Source organism: Protopterus annectens, chromosome 9.part0, assembly GCF_019279795.1.
Source record: "Protopterus annectens isolate FY-2018-M chromosome 9.part0, PAN1.0, whole genome shotgun sequence".
Classification (NCBI taxonomy): domain Eukaryota; kingdom Metazoa; phylum Chordata; order Ceratodontiformes; family Protopteridae; genus Protopterus; species Protopterus annectens.
In genome coordinates, this window is record NC_056743.1 from 638,827,063 (window position 1) to 638,852,222 (window position 25,160).

Consider the following 25,160-nt stretch of genomic DNA (forward strand, 5'->3'; position numbering starts at 1 on the left):
ATGAGGGTCACTCTGCTCCCCAACCGACGAGCTTTCTGCAAGAATTTTATCATGAGAGGAAGAGGTGGATAAGCATAAAGTAGACCGGATGGCCAAACATGGACTAGAGCGTCTCTGGGGGATTCCCCTGGTGGGGTAAGTAGAGCGAAGTACTCGCTGCACTTTGCGTTCGAAGGCAACGCGAAAAGATCGCAGCAAGGTTGACTCCACTTGAGGAAGATTTGCTCCGCTACTCTCGGGTTCTGAGACCACTCGTAAGGAGAGAGGATAGTTCAACTCAGCCTGTCTGCCAAAATGTTCGACCGACCCGGAATGTGCGTTGCTATGAGAAAGCGGTTGGTGGCGATCGCCCATTCCCAAACTCTCATGGCCTCTCAACATAGCGGATAGGGTCTGGTTCCCCCCTGTTTGTTGATATACCAGACTACTGACATGTTGTCTGATTGAACCGCAATTGTCCCCAACGGAAGAAGGGCCTGGAGTGCTTGCAACGCTAAAAGCACGGCCCTCATCTCTAGGACACTGATGTGCAACAAGGTCTCCGAGTGGGCCACATGCCATCGACGGTTCTGCCCATGCAGTGCCCCCCCCACCCGAGGTGAGAAGCATCCGTGGTCACCGCTGCTTGGGGTGGGGCCATCGAAAAGAGGCACCCTTCCTGGAGATCTGAGGACTGGATCCACCAGAGTATGGATTTCTTGCAAACCTTGCTGAGGGAGATAGGTGCACTTAGCGGATGTTGCAGGATGGACCATTGAACCTGCAAGGTCCACTGTAGGACCCTCATGTTTAGACAAGCTAGAGGTGACAGATTGATGGCTGCAGCCATAGAACCTAGCGCCCTCAGGACCAATTCTGCTGGAGGAGCCGGAGATTGTAGGAGGGCCAGCACGTGAAGTGTCAAAGTTCGAAGCCTGTCCGGAGTAAGGAAGGCCCTCAACAGGTTTGTGTCTAGCCTGGCCCCTATGAAATCCAAAGTTTGAGTTGGTTGAAGGGAGGATTTCTTGAGAATGATTGAGATTCCCAGATGAGAGGCCAAGTGAAGGAAGTAATTCCTGGCTGAACAGAGTAGATGCCTGGTGGGGGCGGTCAGGAGCCAGTCTAGGTACGGAAAGACCTGTATTCCCTGAAGCCTCAGGTGGGCCGCTACAACTGCCATCACTTTGGTGAACACCCTGGGGTCTGTGGTGAGACCAAAGGGAAGGACCCTGAAATGGTAGTGGCTGGCTCCTAGCCGGAAGTGGCAAAACCTTCTGGATCGTCTGTCCATCAAAATGTGGTAGTACACATCCTTGAGGTCTATAGAGCACATCCAGTCGTTCTCCTGCAGAAGTGGGAGAATGGATTGAATGGTGACCATCCGGAACTTTTCTTTGGCAACTGACAGGTTTAGATTGGACAGGTCGAGGATTGGTCTTAAGTCCCCCGTCTTTTTTGGCACCAGAAAGAACCTGTAGTAGAAGCCTGATCCGGATTGATATTGGGGGACGGGCTGGATTGCTCTTTTTTCTAGCAGCTGCTTTATTTCTGTGGCTGCTGCCTCCCTTTGATTGGGTGGGACATCGGGGAGGCTCCGGGATTTGAGAGGGATATTCAGAAAGGGGATAGTGTAACCTCTGGATATGATTTGAAGCACCCAGCGATCCATTGTAATGGACTCCCAAACTGCTAGGTGCCTCGAGAAATGCCCCCCGACTGCCTCCAGAGTGGAGCAGTCAGGTAATCCCTCAGGGCTGCTGCGCGGGCCGATCCAAAAAAGGTTCTCTCGACCCTAAATTCTTCGGTTCCCCCGCTGCCTCTGGGCTAACGTCCACCCTGTCCTCCTCTGCCTCTGAAGGACGAGGGGTCCGGAGCGAAACGGGACTGTTGGGACTTCCGGAACATCTTCTTTTGTCCCCTTTGGTTCCTGGAGAAGGACCTCTGGGGAGCCGAGAAGCGGATGCCGATGGCAGACAACATCTTCCCGTCTTTCTCGCTCTGGACCAGCGTGTCGCGGACGGTATTGCCGAACAGCAAAGAGCCGTCAAAAGGGGCATTTGCGAAGGACACCTTGAAGGGTTCCACAAAGTCGCAGAGATGGAGCCAAGCATGCCGCCGTAAGACAATGCCCACTCTGCTAGCTCTAGCAGCTCCTTCCATGGCATGGGAAAGAAGCCGCATAGAAGTGTTTGAAATGGATTTAAGAGTGGCCATTTGAGCTGAGAATGTTTTCTTATCCTCGGCAGACATGGACTCTGAGGGCGACCCGGCGTATTCTTTGATGAGATCCCGCTGGAGTCTTATCACATGTGCCATATAGTTCAGCGACCTTACTGAGAAGGTGGCTGAAGCGAACATCCGCTTCCCTATGCGGTCCATCGTCCGAGACTCCTTGTCGGGAGGGTGGACCGAGGAACTCTCCTGGGCTAGTTCCTTCTTGGTGGCAGCTGCCACCAACATGGCATCTACCGGAACACCCTTGCTCCAGACCGTCCTGTGGGTGGAGTGAGAATTTTGTCTGGTCTCTTTGGTATGGGCTCCACAGTGTCCCGTTCCTTCCATGCCCTGGTAGTGATCAGATCTACCAGGGGATCGGAGGGAGGGGACACCCAAGAGGTAGATGGGCCTGCGTCAAATGCCTCCAGAAACACAGACTCATCAGAGGACGGTTTTTGGGCTGACCACCCCCCTCTAATACGAAGCATTTCCATAATGTCTCCGAAGGAGACGTCCTCAGGGGGTGACCTTGGGGGAACCTTCCCCTTCCTCTAAGTCTGTGTCCTCTGTCAGGGACTCGGGTGAGTCCAAGTGCCTCCTCTTGCACTTACGTTTGTGAGGAACCTCGTCGGGGGGCTGTCCGAGAATGCCTCACCAACCACATCCTGTTCCTCTAAGGGAACTATCTGGGACGTAGGCGCAGGCTGTCCCTGGGGCCGGGTGATGGAAGGTAGGCCCGTCTGAGAGGGAGTGATAGGTGGAACCGCAGCAGGAGCCTGGGGTCTCGAGTCCCTCAACAAGACCCTCTCTACAACATCGAACGCCGAAGGAGAACTGCTCTCTCTAGGATCCGACAGCAGTCTCTTCGGATCCGAGGCGTAGACCGGAGCCGGCGCTGATGCAATTGGATCCAAAGGGCCAGTATGCTCCGACCGCGATGGAGCCGAAGACACACTGACACCTCCGGATCCGAAGCTCAGCTCACGGCTCCAAGAGCTCGGATCCAAAAATGGACCCGACAAACCTTGAGGGTACGGACGGAGCCAAAGTAGGGTGTACTATCGGCGCAGAGCCTTCCCGGCTCCGATGCTGCCTGGATCCGACAGCTCCGAACCCCGGTAGTGGGTCGGAGAAGGAGAAGGAGCAATCGGGGTGAAAAATGGGGTTGAGCTCCCGCCTGGAGGGGGGGGGGCAGGATCACTCCCATCTGCAGTTGGGCCTGGAGAAACCTACGCATCATCCGGTCCATATCCGCATCGGACAAACTTCGGTTTGATCTAGACGAGGCCACCGAGGCTGGCCTGGAGTGCCGCCTCGAAGGCGACCGGGTCTCCTCCTCCGGCTCCGGGGAAAATAGAGGTGAATGGAGCCGAGAAGGAGAAGGCCCGGACGTCCTAAGAGAGGCTAACTGTTTAACTGGCGAAGCCGAAGAGGAAGCTTCAGCCCGCTGCTTGTGGTGCTTCTCCTTCCTTTTCTCCCTCCTAGATTCCCTCTCCTCCTGAGCTATGGTGGGAGTGTGAGTCCTGGCCAGGGGAGATGGGATGGAAGGCGGGACCGCTGCGGTCGCAGCCGGTGCCACCGAGGGAGAAGAGAACGAAGTTGAGTCCGGGGGCAGAAGTCCTGCCAGAATCAGCTTCGACCTCCTGTCCCTCAAAGCCCTGGGGTTGAAGGCTGCCCAAATTGTGCAGCCCGAAGAAAGATGGTCAACCCCAAGGCAGATAACACACCGAGTCTGGCCATCAGCTGGGGATAGCTTATGGCCACACTCGGTGCATTTGGAAAAGAAAGTTTTAGGGGCCTCAGCCATGGTAATAATGTATAGGCCCAAACCGCACACACTTTCACACACACGGAGAAGGGGGAAGACTAAATTAACTAACAAAAGGAAAATTTACCAACAAGATTAGCAAATTAACCGATAAGGGGAAAAAACACTCACTCGTCTATAGTTTAAAGTAAAAAACTAGCTCAAAAAACAGGTAATTTTAGTAAAACCCACAAAACCCTATGCTTGGAACTTGTTCTAGATGCTTGAATAAGCCACTCCAAACGAGATCTGAGGACAGAGAGGGATGGCAGGGGGTTATGGGTAAGAGGGAGAAGCTTGGAGCTCGGATCTTAGCTGAATAAAGTTGCCGGCTCGGATCCGATACCCACAGGTTGATGAACAAATGAAGTTAACTACTTCAGATGTAAAGTTTTGTACCTACCATAATGTTGCTTGAGTGTAAAGACTGCTGCAGTCATTACACTTGGGCCACCCTGCCGCCAGGCGGTCCCTCAGTCGGCCTGAGTAACAAAGTCCTGGTCCGGTGTCGGTTGCTGTCGCCTCCTCCCGGACGTCAGTCCGTCAGGGGTATATAAGATGCAGTAGATGCCATTTTCTTCAGTCTTTCTTGCCCCTAATGTCAGGTGCCCCCAAATAGGTAGGCAATTCAAATTGCTAGTAAAGTAAACATAAGAAAAGCAAACAACAACTTTCAGTTACCAGCAAATACTCCCCATAGGTAGAAAAGGGTAGAAGACATAGGTACGTACCAGCAAGTAAGAGGGGAAGGAGGGAGGGTAACCTGGACTGCAGCAGTGTCTACACCCTTACATCTACATTTATGGTAGGTACAAAACTGTACTATGTTCATCGTGTTACACTGCTGCAGGCATTACACTTTGGTGGAATCCCAAAGCTGAGGTAGGGTGGCTGGTTCTATAAGGCATTAGGGGTGGCTATAAGGCCCTGCAGCACAGTAGTGGCAAAGCCAGCTCTGGATTTGGAGTATAGAGGCAAATGGTAATGCATGGTGAAGGTATGCACAGAACACCATGTTGCTACTTCCAAAATATCCTTAGTAGGTACTCCTCTGAGGTAGGCAGTTGAAGTGGCTGTTGCCCTGGTGGAGTGAGATCTAATGCTGTTAGGTACAGGTTTCCCATGGTGTGTATAGCAGAAACGTATACAATGTGCTATCCATTTTGAAATAGTCTGTTTTGAAATGGCTTTTTCCTGTGCTCCTGCAGCATATGCTACCAATAATTGCTCAGATTTTCTGAAACCTTTGGTTTTGTCCAAGTAGAAGCGTAACTGCCTGTGACTGTCCAAAGGATGCAGTAGTCTCTCCCCTTTATTCTGTGGTTTTGGATAAAAAGTTGGCAAGTGAATAGTTTGGTTTAGAGCCACACTTGATACCACCTTTGGCATAAATGTAGGGTTAGTTCTTAAAGACAAACTGTCCTGGTGGAAAATGAGGAAAGGTTCCACTGCCATTAGTGCCTGTAATTCTGAAACTCTTCGTGCTGATGTTATTGCCAGTAGCAGAGCAGTTTTCTAAGAGATATATTTTAATTCTGCTGTGTTAGCTGGCTCAAAAGGAGGTAAAGTTAATTTTTCCAAAACAAAGTTGAGGTCCCAAGTTGGAGTAGGTGCTCTATGGGGCGGTCTTATGTTTTTAGCCCCTCTGAGGTACTGTTTTAGCAAAGGATTACATAAAATTGGTGGATCCGTGTTGTAATGAGCCGAAATGGGAGAGGCATGGATCTTGATGGATGAAAAGGAGAGGCCCTTGTCCAGCATCTCAGTTAAATATTGTAGTATCTGAGGAATGTTTGGTTTGGGATAAGAGGGTCAAGGCTGTGAGCCTGGTTCCAGGCACAGAATCTCTTCCATTTATCCGAATAGGCTTTCCTGGTACTAGGCCTTCTGGCCTCCAGAATAACATCCATAACAGCTTTGGAGAGAAGCATTGCTTGCTTGACTAAGGAATTTTCCATGGAGCTAGGTTTAAGGTCTTTAGCTGGCTGTGAAGTATCTGATTGTTGTTCTGAGTCAGCAGATGTGGTATTTGAGGCAAAATCCAGGGTGGTTCTTGTGCTAAGTTCTTTAAGATTGGGTAACAGTGCTGGTGTGGCCAGTCTGGTGCAATCAGGATCATCTTTGGCTCTTCTTGCCTGGCTTTTTATGAGTACCTTTGGAAGGAGAGGTAGAGGTGGGAAAGCGTATACTTGTAGGTTTTTCCAGCTGAATGAGAGGGCATCCACTTTCCATGCTTGTGGATGGTACTCCCTTGTGCAGAATTTCTGTAGCTGGCAGTTCATTGAGGATGCAAACAGATCTATGTCCAGGCTCCACCATTTCTGTGTTATCATTCTGAATATTTGTGGATTCAATTCCCATTCATGGGGATCCATGATGTTTCTGCTTAAGTCGTCTGCCAGTGTGTTTTTCTCTCCTGGCAGGAATTGTGCTTGCAGATGAACTTGGTAGTCTAGAGCTGTGTTCCACAAGGTCATGGCTTGTCTGCAGAGGGGGTAGGAATGAGTGCCCCCTTGCTTATGTACCACATAACTGTGGTGTTGTCTGTCTTTAGCAATAGTTGTCCTGGATGCAGCAGGTCCATGAAAGCTATAAGGGCATTTCGTACAGCTAGCATCTCTTTTTGATTGATGTGAAGATGCCTTTGTTCTGCGGGCCACTTGCCCTGAATACATTTTCCTGCCATGTGTGCCCCCCAGGTGTAATCCGATGCATCTGTTGTCAGTGTTTGCCTGGCTGTGGGTTGAGTAAAAAGCTGTCCCTTGTTGAGGTGACAAGCTTGAGCCCACCATTGAAACTCCTATTGAAGGCAAGGAATTAGTGGTATTACTGTTTCCAAACTTTGACAGTGTTGAGACCATGCACTCTTTAGGTACCACTGTGGTTTCCTCATATGCAGTCTGGCATATGGAATTAGTAGTATGCAAGATGCCATGTAACCCAAGGCCTGCAGAATTTTTCTTACAGGGAGTTGGATCTTTGTTGCCATCAATTGAAAGTATTGAGTCAGTTGTCCTTGCTTGTCTGGCGTGATATAAGCCATCTGGGCCGTTGTGTTCAAGCTGGCACCCAGGAATATTATCTCTTATCTCTTGTGAGGGCACTAGTTTTGATTTCTTTTCGTTTACTGTGTACCCCAGGCAACTTAACTTTTTTACAAACGCCAGATGCTTTAGATGAATGTCCTTGCTCTCTGCTTGAATGAGGCAGTCGTCCAGGTATGGATAAATTTGAATTCCTTTCTGTCTGCAAAATGCAATTACTGGTGCCAGGCACTTTGTGAAGATCCTGGGCGCAGTAGATAAGCCAAAGGGCAGTGCAGAGAATTGATAGTGCATTGAACCAGCTATGAACCTGAGGTATCTTCTGCAGTTTTGTCTGATAGGGACATGCAGGTATGCCTCCTTGAGGTCCAAGGTCATGAGCCAAGCATGGAAAGAAGCTGCTGTAGTGTCAACATTTTGAATTTCGGAACATCCAGGTAAGTGTTTAGAGAAGAAAGATCCAGAATGGGCCTCCAGGCTTTGTCCTTTCTGGGAACCAGAAAAAGTCTTGAGTAAAATCCTTGTCCTTGCTCCTGTGGTGGTACCTTTTGAATAGCTCTCATGTCCATGAGTGCTCTTAATTTGTTTTTGAGCCTCTGCCCACTGGTTTGGTGGCAGATTTGGCATTCCTTTTAACCTTGGCAGAGTGTGAAAGTGGAACCTGTAACCTTGAGACAGAATGTTGAGAGCCCATTTGTCTTTGGTGATCCAATGCCAATTGTGATAGAAAAGTGCCAGTTTTCCTCCTAAGGGGGCTGCCAAGAGTGAGCTGTTTGGCAGCTGTAGTGGGAAGTCATTGAGGCTGCTTTTTATATGGTTGGGGCCTGTCTTCCCCTTCTTTCTGGCCTGGTGCACCCCACTGTCAAGGCCTGTAAGGACCTTGTGGTTGACCTCTACCTCTTGGATGTCTGTATCTGCCCCTTTGAGGTTTGTCTGTAGCTGGAAAGGAGCAATTCTTTGTTGGCCAATGTCTGCTAAATCGAGGAGGCTGAACCTGTAAGAAATCCTTCCTTTGCCTTATCCTCCATCTTCTTTAATACCTCTTCTGCCTTAACTCCAAATAACACATCCCGCTGCAAAGGTGCATCCAACAATTTTGCTTTAACATGATCTGGTAACGTATGTTCTTTTAACCAAGCATGTCTTCTAATGACAGAGCCTGTAACTGCTGCTCTACAGGAGGCCTCTAAAGAATCACAACCACATTGCAAAGTATGTTTTCCCACTTGTTCAGCTGCATGCAATAAATCCTGCATTTCTTTAAAATTAGGAGGATCTGAATCTGGAAGCATTTTTTGTTTCAACTGAGACATCAAAATTTGCTGATATCTTAGCATGTGAAATTGGCAATTTAAGGCTCTCATTGCTAAAGTTGCAGACGTATATACTTTCTTTCCCCATCTGTCGAATGCTCTGGAATCTCTGTCAGAGGGAACTGGGTTTTTTGCTGATGAGGCCTTAATTCTTTTGGGTCCCTAAGAAATAGTTTCAGGGTCAGCAACAGGGCTATTATACAGAAATTTGTGTGAGTCAGGGACTCTAATATCTGTCAGGTTTAACTGGGGCTGGAGATAAGGAGTCAGGATTTAAGCTGGATTCAGTATACACATCATCCACAATATCCAACACTGGTGGAATAGCAAGGGGTCTGTGTTGAGGTAATAAAAGGAAGTCTCTGAGCCTTTTCTTGGATTCCGAGTAATCCTGGCCTTCCCAATGGAAATGCTCCCTCATGGTATGTAAGCTTTCCCCAAAGGAGAAGTCCTCAGGTGGAGAGGCTGATGGAATTGATTCCTCAGCATCAGAATCCTCATAAGGGGGTAAAGAATATCCTAGGTCTGAGGATGAATCTGAAGAAATGGACACCTGGTCGGAAGAGTCATAGTCTGCATCCTGTCTGGGCCTTTTATCAGGAGGGGGATGGGACCCCCTGATCAAGGTGATTAGGTCTTCAGCCATTTTGAGCATTTGTTTCTTAGGCATGGAGGCCTGTCCTGGAGAATGCTGCATTTGTTTCTTTGTTTTTAAGGGAGGCTTAGACTTAGCAGAGGGTTTAATACTTAACTGAGTAGGTCTGAAAACACCTTCTGAAGCTGTGGATTTGCTCAGCTACTTCGGTTCCCTCTGAAGGGTTAGTTTCAGTAGGCTGAAAAACTTGTGCGTCCGAAGGCCCAGCCAGCTCCACGTGGGAGTCGGAGGTGGTCTGTGGTTCTGCAGAAGCGGTCGTCAGGGGCTGCGAAGGCGCCTCGCTGAAAACCGGAGAACCGACGACCAGCCTAGAAGAGGTCTCTTAGTCAGTTTTGGGCCTCGGATGCCTGTCCTTGTCTTTGCGCTTTTTATGTATTCCGGACGTCGGAAGTTCTGGCGGCATGGTATAATTGAATTTTCTGCCAAAAAAATGTCGGGCAAAATCAAACAGGCGTTTAATAGTGCGCTTGTTAAGCCCAGCACAAAACCAACAACCAGTGACGTCGTGGTTTGGGCCTAGGCATGGGATACAATAGGAATGGAAATCCTTACGAGGTATTTGCCTCCCACAAGAAATACAATTATTAACTTTTACTGACATCGGTCTGAGGCAAGAAAAAGTTTCCCCAACGGGGTACTTAGCGTTGTAGAAGACTTCGGTTCTGGATTCAGAATGAAAATCTCAGGAGTCGGCCGACCGGCACTTACGAACTGTTTTTGCTTCGGGCACCGCGCAGCAAGAAAGACTGAAGAAAATGGCGTCGGCTGCACCTTATATACCCCTGACACACGGAAGTCAGGGAGGCGGCGACAGCAACCGACGACGGACCAGGACTTACTCAGGCCGACTGAGGGACTGCCTGGCGGCAGGGTGGCCCAAGTGTAATGACTGCAGCAGTGTAACACGATGAACATCATATAATGCAGTAGTAATCCTTTAAATCAAACATTTGCTGTTACAGTGATTGTACTCACCCTGAGGTAATATTTCTTTGTATTTGTTATCCAGGGTACAGCACTGATCCACATGAACATTTTTCAGACTCAGTCTAGGAGCACTGTTTTGTTAAGTGACTTGGCTCAGAGTCAAACAGGCAAACAAGAGGCGGAAGGAATCAAACCCTGCACCATCTGATTACATCAAGCTTCTCATTAACAGCTCAGATCCTTAATCATCTACGTTAACTGTTCAACATAAATACAGCTGCTGTAGTACACATTTTTATAAATAATTCCTGGCTCCCTCCCATGGTTTCATAGGGGTACTACTCTCTCCTAGCAGGTTACCACACTGCTTTTTATCTAGGCTTTGAATTCCTCAACTGTCACAGAATCAATAATTTGTTTACCTGCACAAACACAATATAGTTCTGGCAAATATATTCATCCAAATAAGCCTGCATTTTTCTATTCCAGTCTAGTACTACTGGTTGTTCTCTTCACAGAAATCCTTAAAAATGGTCAAAATTCTCCCATGGTTTCTAGTCAAAGCTCCCAACTGTGGATATTTTTGTGTAATTTGTCTTCCTGCTCTTTGTTGCCTTAACTTCAGACATAACATGCCAAAAATTACAAAAATGTTTATCAAAGTACCCTTTTATTTGGGCTACTTTCTTGAATTTACTTGTTATGTGTAAATATTTACAAAGTCTTTCTTAGCTTGACCCAGAGCATCAACTTCCCCCATTAGAGTCACTGCTGACCATACAAGTCTATTTTGATTAAACAACTCCAAATATATTCCATCAAACTCCCGTAGTCCCCTTAGTTTAGTTAAAACAGTATGTTTAAAGTTCGCCATGTGCAACTCATCTTGACTGGATATTACCTTTCTTAATGCCGGCACAATAAAAAACAATAAACAATAACCTCAAAACTACTAACTCAGTAGACTATAAACATATTTACAAAAAACCCTTCCATGGAGAAAACATTGAAATTTATCTTGTAGCCTGAGGCAGAAGCAACACTAGGGTGGAGCAAAAGGGGCAACTGCCCCAGATGCAAGGTGTTAGGAGGTGCAATCAGCATACTCAATACAATTCAGCCTACTCAGATGGAACGTTATGGTGAGTACATAACTTCTTAATCTGAAGTAGTTAACTTCATTTGGTCTGCAACCTGTGGGACAGAGTCCCCAGCTACCTGCTACCTAAACCTTGGGCGGCCTTCATGGAAGGATATTCCGTAGCACTGTGGAGCCTAAAGAAGTTCTCCCTCTGGAGGTAATGTCCAATTTATAATGATTGATGAAGGTATGAGATGAGGCCCAAGTGGCTGCTGAACAGATATCATCCAAGGAAACCCTGGATTTAAAGGTGGCAGATGTAGCCATAACCCTAGTTGAATGGGCATGAACTCCTTGAGGTGCGGGCCTGCCGGAAATTTGATACGCTGTAATGATACACTGTGAAATCCATCTCGATAAAGAAACTTTCGAGACCGGTTTACCTAGATTAAATTTGGCACAGGAGATGAACAACTGGTCGGATTGTCTATGACCAGATGTCCTATGAATGTAAAATCTAAGTTGTCTGTGCACGTCCAAAGAATGTAGTCTGTACTCCCCTTTGTCCTGGTAGTTAGGAAAGAAGACCGGCAAATTGATAGATTGGTTAATATTAGATTCAGAAACTACCTTCGGGAGGAAGGAGGGATTGGTCCTGAGGTAAACCCTATCCTTGTTAAAGGCTAAGTATGGGGGTTTCACAGAAAGAGCTTGCAATTCAGATACTCTCCTGGCTGAAGTAATAGCCACAAGAAAGGCTGTTTTCCAAGACAAATATTTAAGGTCTACTGAAGACGCCGGTTCGAAGGGAGGGGCTGTCAGAGCTTGTAATACCAAGGTCAAATCCCATGGAGGTACCGCTTCCTTTAGTGGAGGTCTAAGAAGAAAGGTGCCCTTTAGGAACGTTTTGCACAATTTTGTAGTAATCAAAGGGCCCATTTCAGTACCTACGTGGTAATGAGAGATAGCTGCTAACTGAACCTTAACCGTAGAACAGCTAGCTCCGTCATTAAAGAGACCTGAAAGAAAGTCCAGCACTGCAGGCAAGGGGGCTGTAAAAGGGTCCAAATTATGGCATTCTGCCCAGATAGAGAAACGCTTCCATTTGCTACCATAGACCTGCCTAGTAGAGGGCTTGTGCGCTGCTACTAGAATAGTTTTAACTGCAGAAGAGATACCGGGAGTCCTAGCTACAAGTGGAACTGGAGCAGCCAAGCCGTAAGCTTGAGGCTGGCCAGGTCGGGAAGTGGGAGCCCCTGGGGGTGGGAGATTAGATCCGGAAGGGGATCTAGAATCCAGGGCGGATTCACTTGATGAGACCAGAGGTAAGGGAACCAAGCTTGGCGAGGCCAGAATGGGGCACTGAGGATCATCCTGCTTCCTAACCGACTGGCTTTCTGAAGAAGTTTCAGCATGAGAGGAAGAAGACGGTAGGCATAGAGAAGACCGGGTGGCCAAGCATGCACCAAGGCATCCCTCGGGGCTTCCCCAACAGGGGGAATGAAAGCAAAGTAATTGTTACATTTTGTGTTTGAGGGAGATGCAAAAAGATCGCAACAGGGCTGCCCCCAAATGGCAAAAATTCGACTCGCTACTTGAGGATTGAGGGACCACTCGTAAGGTGAAAGGATGGTGCGACTCAGTCTGTCCGCCAGGATGTTGGTCTGTCCCGGAATGTGCGTTGCAATGAGAAAGCGGTTGGTGGAGACCGCCCATTCCCACACTCTCATGGCTTCTCGACAGAGTGGGTAAGACCCGATTCCCCCTTGTTTGTTGATATACCATACCACAGACATATTGTCTGTCTGGATTGCAATTGTTCCTACAGGCAGAAGGCTCTGAAGTGCTTGCAACGACAACAGCACTGCCCTCATCTCTAGAACATTTATGTGCAATAAGGTCTCAGAGTCATTCCACGTGCCTTGGACCGTCCTGCTTGAATAATGACCCCCAACCCAAGACGAGAGGCATCCGTGGTCACCTTGGCAAGAGGGGGGGGGGGCGTGGCAAAGGGGCGTCCCGCCTGGAGATCTGGCGAATGAAGCCACCAGGGGTATTAATGAAGGGACCATTGTACTTGGAGAGTCCACTGTAGAATCCTCATGTTCAGACGCACCATGAGAAGAAGGTTTATAGCTGCTGCCATAGACCCCAGGGTCCTCAGAACCAATCCCGCCGGAGGTTTTGAAGACTGAAGGATGGCCCGCACATGTGCCCTCAAAGTATGCAACCGGTCAGGAGTTAAGAAGATTAGTTGCGTGTTGGTGTCCAGTCTGACCCCGATAAAATCTATCACCTGAGTCGGGGTGAGAGAGGACTTGTCCGAGTTTATAGTGATCCCTAGTTGCGGAGCAAGGTTGAGAAAGTAGTCCCTGGCTAAGCATAGTAGATGCCTTGTTGGGGCGGTGAGGTGCCAGTCGTCCAGGTACGGGAAGACCTGCATTCCCTGGAGTCTCACGTGGGCCGTTATCACTGCTAATACCTTGGTGAACACCCTGGAGGCTGAGGTGAGACCAAAGGGGAGGACCCTGAATTGATAATGACTGGCTCCCAGCCGAAAGCGGAGAAACCTCCTGGACCGTTCGTCCATCAATATGTGGTAGTACGCGTCCTTGAGGTCTATGGAGCACATCCAGTCGTTCTCCTGCAAGAGGGGGAGAATAGATTGAAGAGTGACCATCCGGAACTTTTCTTTGGTTACTGGCAGATTTAGTAGGGAAAGATAGAGGATGGGCCTTCGGTCCCCCGTCTTTTTTGGCAGCAAAAAGAAAGTACAGTTTTGTACCTACCATAAATGTAGATGTCCGATAGGTATGCATCTGCAGTCATAACATATGGGTTGTCCTGCCTCAGGCAGCCCTTCGGTCGGCCGGATTCCAAAGTCTGGGTCTGGCCTCGGCTGATGTCGCACTTTCCCCGACGTCAGAGCTTCTGGGGTATAAAGGCATCAGCCAACGCCATTTTCCTCAGTGTTTCTTGCCCCAGATGCCAGGTGCCCTCTAAGAAGGCTAAATTTGGATAAATGCTGAAAAGTTCCAAACAGTAGCAAAATATATATACATATATACAAACAAACAAATACACCATAATAGATTCCCCCAGCTAGCTGAAAGAGGGGTAAGCACCCTAGGAATACCACAGAGGGGAAGGAGGGTGGGTAATCCTGACTGCAGATGCATACCTATCTGACATCTACATTTATGGTAGGTACAAAACTGTACTATGTCCTACAAGGATGCATCTGCAGTCATAACATATGGGTAGAATACCATAGCCAAACTGGGGGAGGAGGTACTAAGAGAAGGATGGTGTAGTTAGGATCCCCTGCAGAACTGCAGTTGCAAACCCTGCTCGGGATCTGGAGTATAAAGGTAGATTATAATGCTTGGCAAATGTATGCACGAAGCTCCAAGTAGCAGCTTCTAAAATGTCCTTGGGTAGCCACCCCTCGTAGGAAAGCTGTAGTGGTGGCTGTGGCCCTTGTGGAATGAGGCCTGATATTTTCAGGAGCTGTCTTTCCATGAAAGGAGTAGCAAAAGCGAATGCAATTTCCTATCCATTTTGAAATTGTCTGTTTGGAAATTGCTCATCCTTGCACCCCTGTTGCATATGCTACAAAAAGTTGGTCAGTTTTTCTGTTGGTTTTAGTTCTGTCCAGATAGTAGCGTAGTTGTCTGTGTATATCCAAGGTGTGCAAAAGTTTTTCTCCTTTGTTCTGTGGGTTAGGGAAGAACATAGGCAAATGAATAGCTTGGTTCAAGGATACCCTGGATACCACCTTTGGCATGAAAGTAGGATTGGTTCTCAGTGACACTCTATCCTGGTGGAAAATAAGAAAAGGCTGCACTGACATTAATGCCTGTAACTCGGATACTCTTCTTGCTGAAGTGATTGCCAGAAGGAAAGCAGTTTTCCAGGATAAAAACTGTAGGTCTGCTGATGCTGCTGGTTCAAAAGGAGGTAGTGTCAATTTTACCAGCACAAAATTGAGATCCCATGCAGGTAGAGGGGGTCTCCTTGGAGGTTTAACATTTTTAATCCCTCTCAAAAATTGTCTGAGAAGAGGGTGAGAGAAGATAGGGGGATCCATATTGTATTCTGCTGAAATTGCTGAAGCATGAATCTTAATGGAAGAGTAAGACAGTCCATTGTGGAACAGTTCTGCTAAGTATTCTAGGATGTGTGCTAGGTTTGCCACTGTGACATCTGTGCCCTTTGATGTGCTCCAAATGAGGAATCTCTTCCATTTAGCTGAGTATGTTTTCCTTGTGGAAGGTCTGCGAGCCTCCAGGATAATGTCCTTGACCCTCTGAGATAAAACAGTTCGGTTAGGTTTTAAGGAATTTTCCAGGCAGTTAGTTGCAATGTTTTCAAGTTTGGATGCAGGGTCTTGAAATTGTTCTGCGTTAGCAGAAGAGGCCATAGGGGTAGAGGCCATGAGTTCGCCTGAGACATGCTTCTCAGTAGCGGATACCAATGTTGCCTTGGCCAGTCCGGAGCTATTAGTATCACCTTTGGCTGTTCCTCCCTGATCTTCAGTAGAACCTTGTACATCAATGGGAGAGGTGGAAAGGCATATACTGTTAGGGCATTCCAGCTGAATGAGAGAGAGTCCACCCTCCAGGCTTGTGGGTGGTATGTCCTTGAGCAGAATTTCTTCATTTGGTGGTTGAGTGGGGAGGCGAACAGATCTATCTCTGGCATTCCCCATTTCTTTGTTATGAGTTTGAAGATGTCTGGATGCAGCATCCATTCGTGAGCATCCGTGGTAGTTCTGCTTAAGCTGTCTGCTAGTGAATTCTCTTTGCCTGGTACGAATTTGGCCTGTAGCTGGATATTGAGATTCAGGCATAGGTTCCACAGATTCATTGCCATCTGGCATAGAGGGTATGAATGTGTGCCTCCCTGTTTGTTTATGTACCACATGACCGTGGTGTTGTCTGTCCTTATCAACAGATGTCCTTGCTGGAGGAATGGTTTGAATGTCTCGATTGCATGCTTCACTGCCAGCATCTCCTTTTGGTTTATGTGCATGCTTAGCTGTCCTTGAGGCCATAGGCCTTGGATACATTTGTCCTCCATGTGTGCTCCCCATCCTAGGTCTGAGGCGTCCGTGGTGATGGTCTGCCTTGGTTTTGGTTTGTTGAAAGGCAACCCTCTGTTGGACTGGCAGGCCTGAGCCCACCACAGGAATTTCTTTTGAAGGCATGGAATGATTGGTATCATGGTTTCTAAACTGTGTCTGTGTTGAGACCATACATTCCTTAAGTACCATTGTAATTTTCTCATATGCAGCCTGGCATGTGGGATCAAGATTATGCAGGATGCCATGTAACCCAGGGCCTGCAGGACTTTCCTTGCAGTAAGCTGAGTTTGTCTGGTCAAAGTCATGAAATAATCTGGAAGTTGTTTTTGTTTTTCTTCTGTGAGAAAAGCCATCTGAGTGATTGTGTCCAAATCCGCACCCAAAAAAGTTATCCTTTGGGATGGCACTAGTCTTGACTTTTGGATGTTGACTGTGTATCCCAAGGCCTGTAGCAGGTGTATGACATAGGCCAAGTCCTTTAACAATTTTGTCTTGTTGTCTGCTTGTATTAGGCAGTCGTCCAGGTATGGGTAAATTTGAATTCCCTGAGGTCTGCAATGTGCAATTACTGATGCCAGGCATTTCGTGAATACTCTGGGCGCAGTAGATAAGCCAAAGGACAATGCTGAGAATTGATAATGCTCTGATCCTGCAAGAAATCTGAGGTGTCTTCTGCAATCTGGTCGGATAGGGACGTGCAGGTATGCCTCCTTGAGATCTAGAGTCACCAGCCAAGACTCCTTGCCCAACATGGGAAGAAGTTGCTGTAGGGTCAGCATTTTGAATTTTGGCACAATGAGATATGTGTACAATGCGGACAAGTCGAGAATAGGCCTCCATTGGTTTTCTTTTCTTGGTACAAGGAATAGTCTGGAGTAAAATCCTTGGCCTTGTTCCATAGATGGTACCCTTTCTATCGCTTTCATCGGAAGTAAATTGTTGATTTGTCTTAAAGCCTCTGCCTTCTGGTTTGGTGGAAGGTTTGGCATTCCTTCTTTTGGTAAGGTGTGGAAGTGAAACCTGTATCCTTTGTCTATTGTTTGCAATGTCCATGTGTCCTTTGTAATGCAATGCCAGTTGTTCGAGAATAAAGCCAGCTTTCCGCCCAAGGGAGCTTCCAGTTGATCCCTGGTAGGCGGAATCAGAGTCAAGTCATTGTGTCTGTCCTGTGGTAGTGGTTGTAGTTGCAGCTGTGGCACTACTACTCTGGTTGGCAGGCTGCCACTGACGGCCCCTGTAGGCACCCTTTGATTGACCTCTGCCTCTAGGGCATCTATTCCTGCCCCTCTGTGCTCTGGAGGTGTCGGGAAAGGTCCAATTCTTTGTAGGCCAGTTCCTGCTGAACCTCGGAGGTTGGACCTGCAGAAATTCCTTTACTGTTTGCACAGATTTTGCTTTTTCTTCCACTTTCTTTAGAATCTCCTGCGCAGGGGAGCCAAATAAGTTTTGTTTCTCCATTGGAGCATCAAGGAGTTTAGCCTTGACGTGTTCTGGCAAGAAACACTGAGGAAAATGGTGTCGGCTGATGCCTTTATACCCCAGAAGCTCTGACGTCGGGGAAAGTGCGACATCAGCCGAGGCCAGACCCAGACATTGGAATCCGGCCGACCGAAGGGCTGCCTGAGGCAGGACAACCCATATGTTATGACTGCAGATGCATCCTTGAAGGACATCCTGGAGTAGTAACCCGATCCGGACTGGCCTGGGGGGACGTGCTGGACGGCTCCGTTTTCTAAAAGCAGCCAAATTTCTGTAGCTGCTACCTCCCTCTGATTGGGTGGAACATCGGGGAGGTGTCCGGGGGTGTCAGGAATGTAGAAAAAGGGAATTCTGTATCCTCTGGATATGATACGAAGCACCCAGCAGTCTGTTGTAATGGACTCCCAAGCTGCCAAGTGCATTGAGAAATGCCCCCCAACTGCCTCCAGAGTGGAGCAGTGGGGCAACCCCTCAGGGTTGCTGTGTGGGCCGATCAGAGAAGGCTTCTCTGGACCCAAAGTTCCTCGGGCCCCTTCTGCCTCTAGGGCAGCGTCCACCCTGTCCTCCTCTGCCGCAGAAGGACTGGGAGTCCGGAACGGACTGGGATTGTTACGACTTTTGGAACCACATCTTCTTCTGTCCCTTTTGGTTCTTGGAGAAGGACCTCTGGGGAGCAGAGAAGCGGACTCCGACGGCAGACAACGTCTTCCCGTCCTTTTCGCTCTGGACCAAAGTCTCGCGAACAGTCTTGCCAAATAGGGCAGAACCATCGACGGGGGCATTCGCAAAGGACACCTTGAAGGGTTCCGCGAAATCACAATGTCGGAGCCAGGCCTGGCGCCTCATAACTAGGCCTGCTCCGCTAGCTCTAGAAGCTCCCTTTGTAGCATGGGATAAAAGCCACATAGAGGTGTTGGATATAGACCTAAGAGTGGACATGTGTGAGGGGTACAACTGTTTGTCCTCCCCAGACGTGGACTCTGGGGGCGATGCAGCGTACTCTTTGATAAGGTCTCGCTGCAGTCGAATCACATGTGCCATGTAGTTCAGGGACCTTACAGTCAAGGTCGCTGAACTAAAGACCCACTTCTCGAAACGGTCCATCGAGCGAGACTCCTTGCTCGGGAGATGGGCCGAGGGACTCTCTTGGGTTAACTCCCTCTTGGTGGCTGCCGCCACCAACATGGCATCTACTGGGGGTCCCTTGCTCCAATGGGATTTCTCTGCCGGGGGGCTCAGGATCTTCTCAGGATGTTTGGGGACTGGCTCCACAGTGTCCGGCTCCTTCCACACCCTAGTGGTGATACGGTCCACTAAGGGGTCGGCCGGAGGGGACACCCAAGAGGTAGATGGGCCTGCTTCGAATGCCTCCAGGAACACGGATTCGTCCGAGGAAGCCTTGGGGGCAGACCACCCCCCTCTTATCCTAAGCATTTCCATGACGTCTCCGAAGGAGACATCCTCGAGGGGTGACCGTGGGGAGCCTTCCCCCTCATCCAAATCCGTGTCTTCTGTCAAGGACTCGGGGAGTCCACGTGCTTCCTCTTACACTTCCGCTTGTGAGGAACATCCTCGGGGGGACTGTCCGAGGACGACTCACCAGCAATGTCTTGTTCCAGGGGAAGGACCTGAGACGTCAAAGCAGGCTGTCCCTGTGGCTGGGCGACGGAAGCCTTACCCAAACAAGAGGGAGTGCGGGATGGAACCATAGCAGGGAGCGGGGGCCTGGATGCACTCAACAGAACCCTCTCCACCACATCGAAGGCCGAGGCAGAGCCACTCTCTCTGGGATCAGAGAGCCGACCCTCACTCAGATCCGATGGGTGGATCGGAGCCGGCGCCGAGACCATCGGATCCGAAGGGCCAGTGTGCTCCTACCTGGACGGAGCCATAGGCACACTAAACCCTTCGGATCCGAAGCTCAGAGCACGGCTCCGAGAACTTGGATCCAACAAGGACGGATCCAGAAAACTCAAAGGAAGAGTCGGAGCCGAAGTACCAGATACTGTCGGCGCCAACCCACCCCTGGCTCCAACGCTGCCCGGCTCAGAGCGCTCCGAACCCGGGAAGCAGGTCGGAGAAGGAGCTATCGGGGCAAAGAAGGGTGTTGAGCTCCCCCCGGAAGGGGGGGGAGGCAGGAGCACTCCCATCTGCGTTTGGGCCTGGATGAACCTTCGCATCACCCGGTCCAAATCAGCTTCAGAAAGGCTATGTGTTGATCTCGACAAGGCCACCGAGGCTGGCCGGGAGTGCCGCCTCGATGACCTCGACGTAGAGAAGCATGGAGACCGGAGCCGAGAAGGAGACCACCTGGAAGCCGTGGAGGGAGAAGCCCGCTTAGCAGGGGGGGGGGGCCGAAGCGGAGGCCTCGGCCTGTCGCTTGTGGTGCTTCTCCCTCCATTTTTCTTTCCTGGCCTCCCTCTCCTCCGGCGACGAAGTGGGAGATTGAGTCCCAGCCAGGGGGAGAGAGGCAGGAGTGGCCGCCACCGAAGCCTGGGAGGAGGCCACAGAAGCACCGGAGGCCGAAGCCAAATCCGGGGGCAAAAGTCCCGCAAGGATCAGCTTAGACCTCCGGTCCTTCAGTGCCCTGGGGTTGAACGCCGCACAGATAGCACATCCAGAGGAAAGGTGTTCAACCCCAATGCACTGAACGCACCGAGTGTGGCCATCCGCCGTGGAGAGCTTATGGCCACACTCGGTGCACTTAGAGAATATTGGCTTTGGGGACTCAGACATACTAAAGTAAAAACTCACTCGGTAGGCCCCAACACACTAAACACACACACACATACTAACTACGACCAGCAAGGGGAGGAAGAAACTAGAGTAATTTTAACCAAAATTTAACTGAACTATCAAAAGGGAACGTAACACACACAAACACTCACTCAAATTTAACAAGTGATTTTAAAAGAGAGACTTATCTGCCAAAAAAAAAAAAAAACCAGGAGCTTGCAATCTAGCTGCTGTTCAGAAGCACGGCAAACTAGATCTGAGGTCAGTCAGGGTTGGCAGGGGATTATGGGTAAGGGGAGGAGCTAGGATCTCGGATCTAAGCTTTGTAAAGTTGCCGGATCCGTATCCCACAGGTTGCAGGACCAAATGAAGCTAACTACTTCAGATTTATAGTTATGTTGATCAGTTTTTCATACCCTGTAATTTACAATTATGGTACATTAACGGCTGGACAGTTATGGCAAACTTAACCATAACTCTGTACACCAGTTGAAAAATATCATGCAAGTTTTCCTTTCTGTATTTACTTTTTTTAATTTAAGCATATGTAAAGTTTAATGCATTTAATTTATGCCTCTGTAATGCCTCTCGGGTCCATTTTTAAGTGACATGTTCACACCCCTCCCAATATTGTTTACTGATATTATATGATCAATGGTAAATGGGTAGATCCACCAAGAGGAAATTTTAATCTTCTAGGGTACAAGATGATGCAAACTCTGTGGAAAAAAAGGAAAAAGTGAAATATTTAAGTGCAAGATTCCAAAGAAATCAAGACACTGCTCCTTGGCTGGGTTAATGTATTCAATGATTGGAAAAATAAATGATATTCCAAAAATTCTTACAAGTTTCACATACCTTATTATCCAGGTCAAAGAGGTAAGAATCATCTTCCCTTACATCTGCTTCAGCATCAGATATGAGTTCTCCCACATATCTGTTGATAAAAGTACACAAATTCCATTTGCCCAATGAGTTAGGTTTCAGAGCAACAGTAGGGAAGAAAACAATGCTACCACTTAAGAGACAGACACATAGCATCTACTTCAATGTACTACAAAATGTTGTTTGTAACACTGACGGATTCGGCAACCAGGAACTAAACCACTTCAAGATGATGTAGAAAACTTCTTTATTCGATAAAATAGTGGATAAGCGCTTTCACGCACCAAGAGTGCGCTTCCTCAGATCTTCAGTGAAGATCTGAGGAAGCGCACTCTTGGTGCGTGAAAGCGCTTATCCACTATTTTATCGAATAAAGAAGTTTTCTACATCATCTTGAAGTGGTTTAGTTCCTGGTTGCCGAATCAGTCAGTGTTACAAACAACATTTTGCTTCTTCTCCTTGACTGAAGATTCCATTGGCTCTATCCGGTATATATTTTATTAATGTACTACAAAAGTAACATTCTGGCTTTAGAGAACAGTCTGAAGCTCTGAAATACTTTGCAATACTCTGCCACTTACACATTATTTACCAACTGCCACAAATATAAACAATATAAAGAATATAAAGAAAAATCCATAATACTGAAAAGAAGTGATCATGTCAAATGATTAAAACAAAAACAAGCTGCATGACACTCCTTTTACATTAATCTACTAATTAAAGACTGTTAAGAGTTGCATACAGTTCATGACAGTGAAAAAATGCACTACCATGCAAATTGTCACAGAAACAAAGGGACTGTAACTAAAAACATGCATCAATACTGCTGTACACTGGTCACAAGATGGCATTAATTTTAAGTGCTCTACAGCTAAATATGACACCTCCCTATGTTTGTTAAACTTGTGACATATGCATAAATTACTGTACATAATAACCTGCATTGCCAGTGCTACAAGTGCATTCATCAGGAGCACTGCCACTAGTACCACCTGAGGTACAAAAAGTACAGTTGTGTACACTTACCATAAATGTAGATGTTAGAGTGTATTCATTGCAGTCATTACATTTGGGTAATCTGCTAGTAGGTTGCCCTCAGTCGGCCGGAATTCCTAAATCTTGGATCCTGCGTCGGTTGCTGTCTTCTCTTCCATGACGTCAGGTCGTCAGGGGTACAAAACATACAGCCGATGCCATTTTCTTTAGTTTTTCTTGCCCCTGATGTTAGGTGCCCTTAAAAAGATAGCAAAATTATATATATGCATCAATAAAAACTTTACCTTCATCTACAAGCAAATACACCACATAGGTTGTAGAAGATAGAGAAGGAAAGATAAACTTCAGAATGACAGGGGGATGGCGGGAGGGTAACCTGGACTGCAACAGTGAATACACTCGAACATCTACATGTATGGTAAGTGTACACAACTGTACTATGTTCTTCGTGTTTCACTGTTGCAGTCATTACATTTGGGTAGAATCCCAAAGCTATGGTTGGGAGGCTGGAGCTAAACAGCATTAGGTGTGGCTATAAGCCCCTGCAGCACTGCAGTGGCAAAGCCTGCCCTGGACTTCAGTAGAGCGGCAAATGGTAATGCTTTGTAAAGGTGTGAACAGTACTCCAAGTAGCAGCCTCCAGAATGTCTTTGATTGGTACTCCTCTGAGAAAGGCTGCTTAAGTGCTCTGGTGGAATGAGACCTAATGCTCTTGGGCACAGGTTTACCATGGTGCAAGTAGCAGAAACGGATGCAGTGGCTTATCCACTTTGAAATTGTCTGCTTTGAAATAGCCTTTCCTTCTGATCCTGCAGCATATGACACTAGTAATTGCTCAGTTTTTCTTAGAGCTTTTGTCCTGCTCAGGTAGAATCTTAGCTGTCTGTGTACGTCCAAGGAACGCAGAATTCTCTCCCCCTTGTTCTGCGGATTTGGATAAAAAGTTGGCAGATGAATTGTTTGGTTAAGAGCCACACTGGAAACCACCTTAGGCATAAAAGTAAGATTTCTCCTCAGAGACACCCTGTCTGGGTAAAATATGATAAAAGGCTCTACAGCCATGAGGGCCTGTAGCTCTGAAACTCTTCTTGCTGAAGTAATTGCTAGTAGCAGAGCTGTTTTCCATGATAAAAACTTTAGATCAGCGATAGCAGCTGGTTCAAATGGAGGCAAGGTGAGCTTTTCTAACACATAATTGAGGTCCCATGCAGGTAATGGTGATCTAGGAGGCCTTAAATTTTTGGCTCCTCTAAGATACTGCTTTAGTAAAGGATGAGAAAAGATTGGTGGCTCTGTATTGTACTGAGCCAAAATGGCAGAGGCATGGGATTTTGATTGACGAGAAAGACAGGCCTTTGTCAAGCATTTCAGTTAAGTATTGTAATATCTGAGGAATATTTGGTTCTGCTGTATCAGTTCCTTGTGCTGGATTCCAAGCACAGAATCTCTTCCATTTGTCAGCATAAGATTTTCTAGTACTAGGCCTTCTGGCTTCCAAAATGACATCCATCACAGCTTTACTGAGAGGTGTTGTTTGTTTGACTACATGATTAGCCATGCTGCCAGGTTCAGAGTCTGTAATTGATTGTGCAGGATCTGATTGTTTTGCTGGGACAGTAGTTGTGGTCTTTGAGGTAAGGTCCAAGCTGGGTATTGAGCCAAGTTCCTTAGGATTGGGTACCAGTATTGGCGGGGCCAGTCCGGGGCAATTAATATCATCTTTGGCTTCTCTTGTCTGACTTTTAGGGGGACATTGGGTAGAACAGGCAGAGGAGGAAAGGCGTAAACTGATAGCTTTTTCCAACTGAAGGATAGGGCGTCCACTTTCCATGCTTGTTTGTGATAAGTCCTTGTGCAGAAACTTTTCAACTGATAATTTTTGAGAAGAGGCAAATAGATCTATGTCTGGGCTCCCCCATTTCTCTGTAATCATGCTGAAGACTTGTGGATTTAGTTTCCACTCGTGAGGATCAATAAGGTTTCTGCTTAAATCGTCTAGAGTGTTGATTTCTTGGCAGTAATTGAGCTTGAAGATGTATTTGGAAGGTCAAGGTTGTGTCCCACAGTGCCATGGCTAATCTGCAAAGGGGGTATGAGTGTGTGCCCCCATGCTCGTTTATATACCACATGACTGTGGTGTTGTCCGTCTTTATCAGTAGTTGTCCTGGATGAAGTAAGTCTTTGAAGGCTGTTAGGGCATTTTGAACAGCTAGCATCTCTTTCTGGTTGATATGCCTTGAATGCATCTTCCTGCCATGTGGGCCCCGCGTCTGTTGTTAATATATGGCTGGCAGGGGGTAGAGTGAAGGGCAGTCCCATGTTTTGCTGACATGCCTTTGCCCACCATAGAAACTCCTGCTGCAGGCAGGGAATGACATGAATCAATGTTTCCAGACTGTGTGAATGTTGACTCCATAACCTTTTTAGGTGCCATTGAAGTTTCCTCATATGCAGTCTTGCATATGGAATTAGTAGGATGCAGGATGCCATGAAGCCCAGAGCCTGTAGAATTTGCCTTGCAGAAGACTGGGTTTTTGTTGCCATCAGTTTGAAGTAAGCAGTCAGCTGCCTTTGCTTGTCTGGCATGAGGTAAGCCATCTGGGCAGTTGTATCCAAGCTTGCACCCAGGAATGTTATTTTTTGAGAGGGTACCAGTTGTGGTTTCTTTTCGGTTATTGTGTATCCTAGGCATGTTAGAAGCCTTTTCACAAACGCCAGGTGTCGAAGAAGAGTGTCCTTGTTCCTGCTTGAATGAGACAGCCGTCCAAGAAAGGATATATTTTTATACTTCTTTGTCTGCAAAAAGCTATTACTGGTGCCAGGCACTTTGTAAAGACCCTGGGCACAGTAGATAGGCCAAAGGGCAGTGCAGAGAATTGGTAATGCATGGCGCCAGCCTTGAATCTGAGGTATCTTCTGCACGATTATATTAGGACATGCAGGTATGCCTCC

At 47.7% G+C, this 25,160-nt stretch overlaps 1 protein-coding gene across 3 annotated transcripts in view; it reads right to left on the bottom strand.

Moving 5' to 3' along the window:
* Window positions 1-25,160, bottom strand: part of EHMT2 (euchromatic histone lysine methyltransferase 2) — a 1,701,692-nt gene that overhangs the window by 99,116 nt on the left and 1,577,416 nt on the right. For all 3 annotated transcript variants that reach the window (XM_044083219.1, XM_044083218.1, XM_044083217.1), the window contains one exon: window positions 21,183-21,261. In XM_044083219.1, coding sequence (XP_043939154.1) covers window positions 21,183-21,261 — 79 coding nt within the window. The remainder of the gene's footprint in view (window positions 1-21,182; window positions 21,262-25,160) is intronic.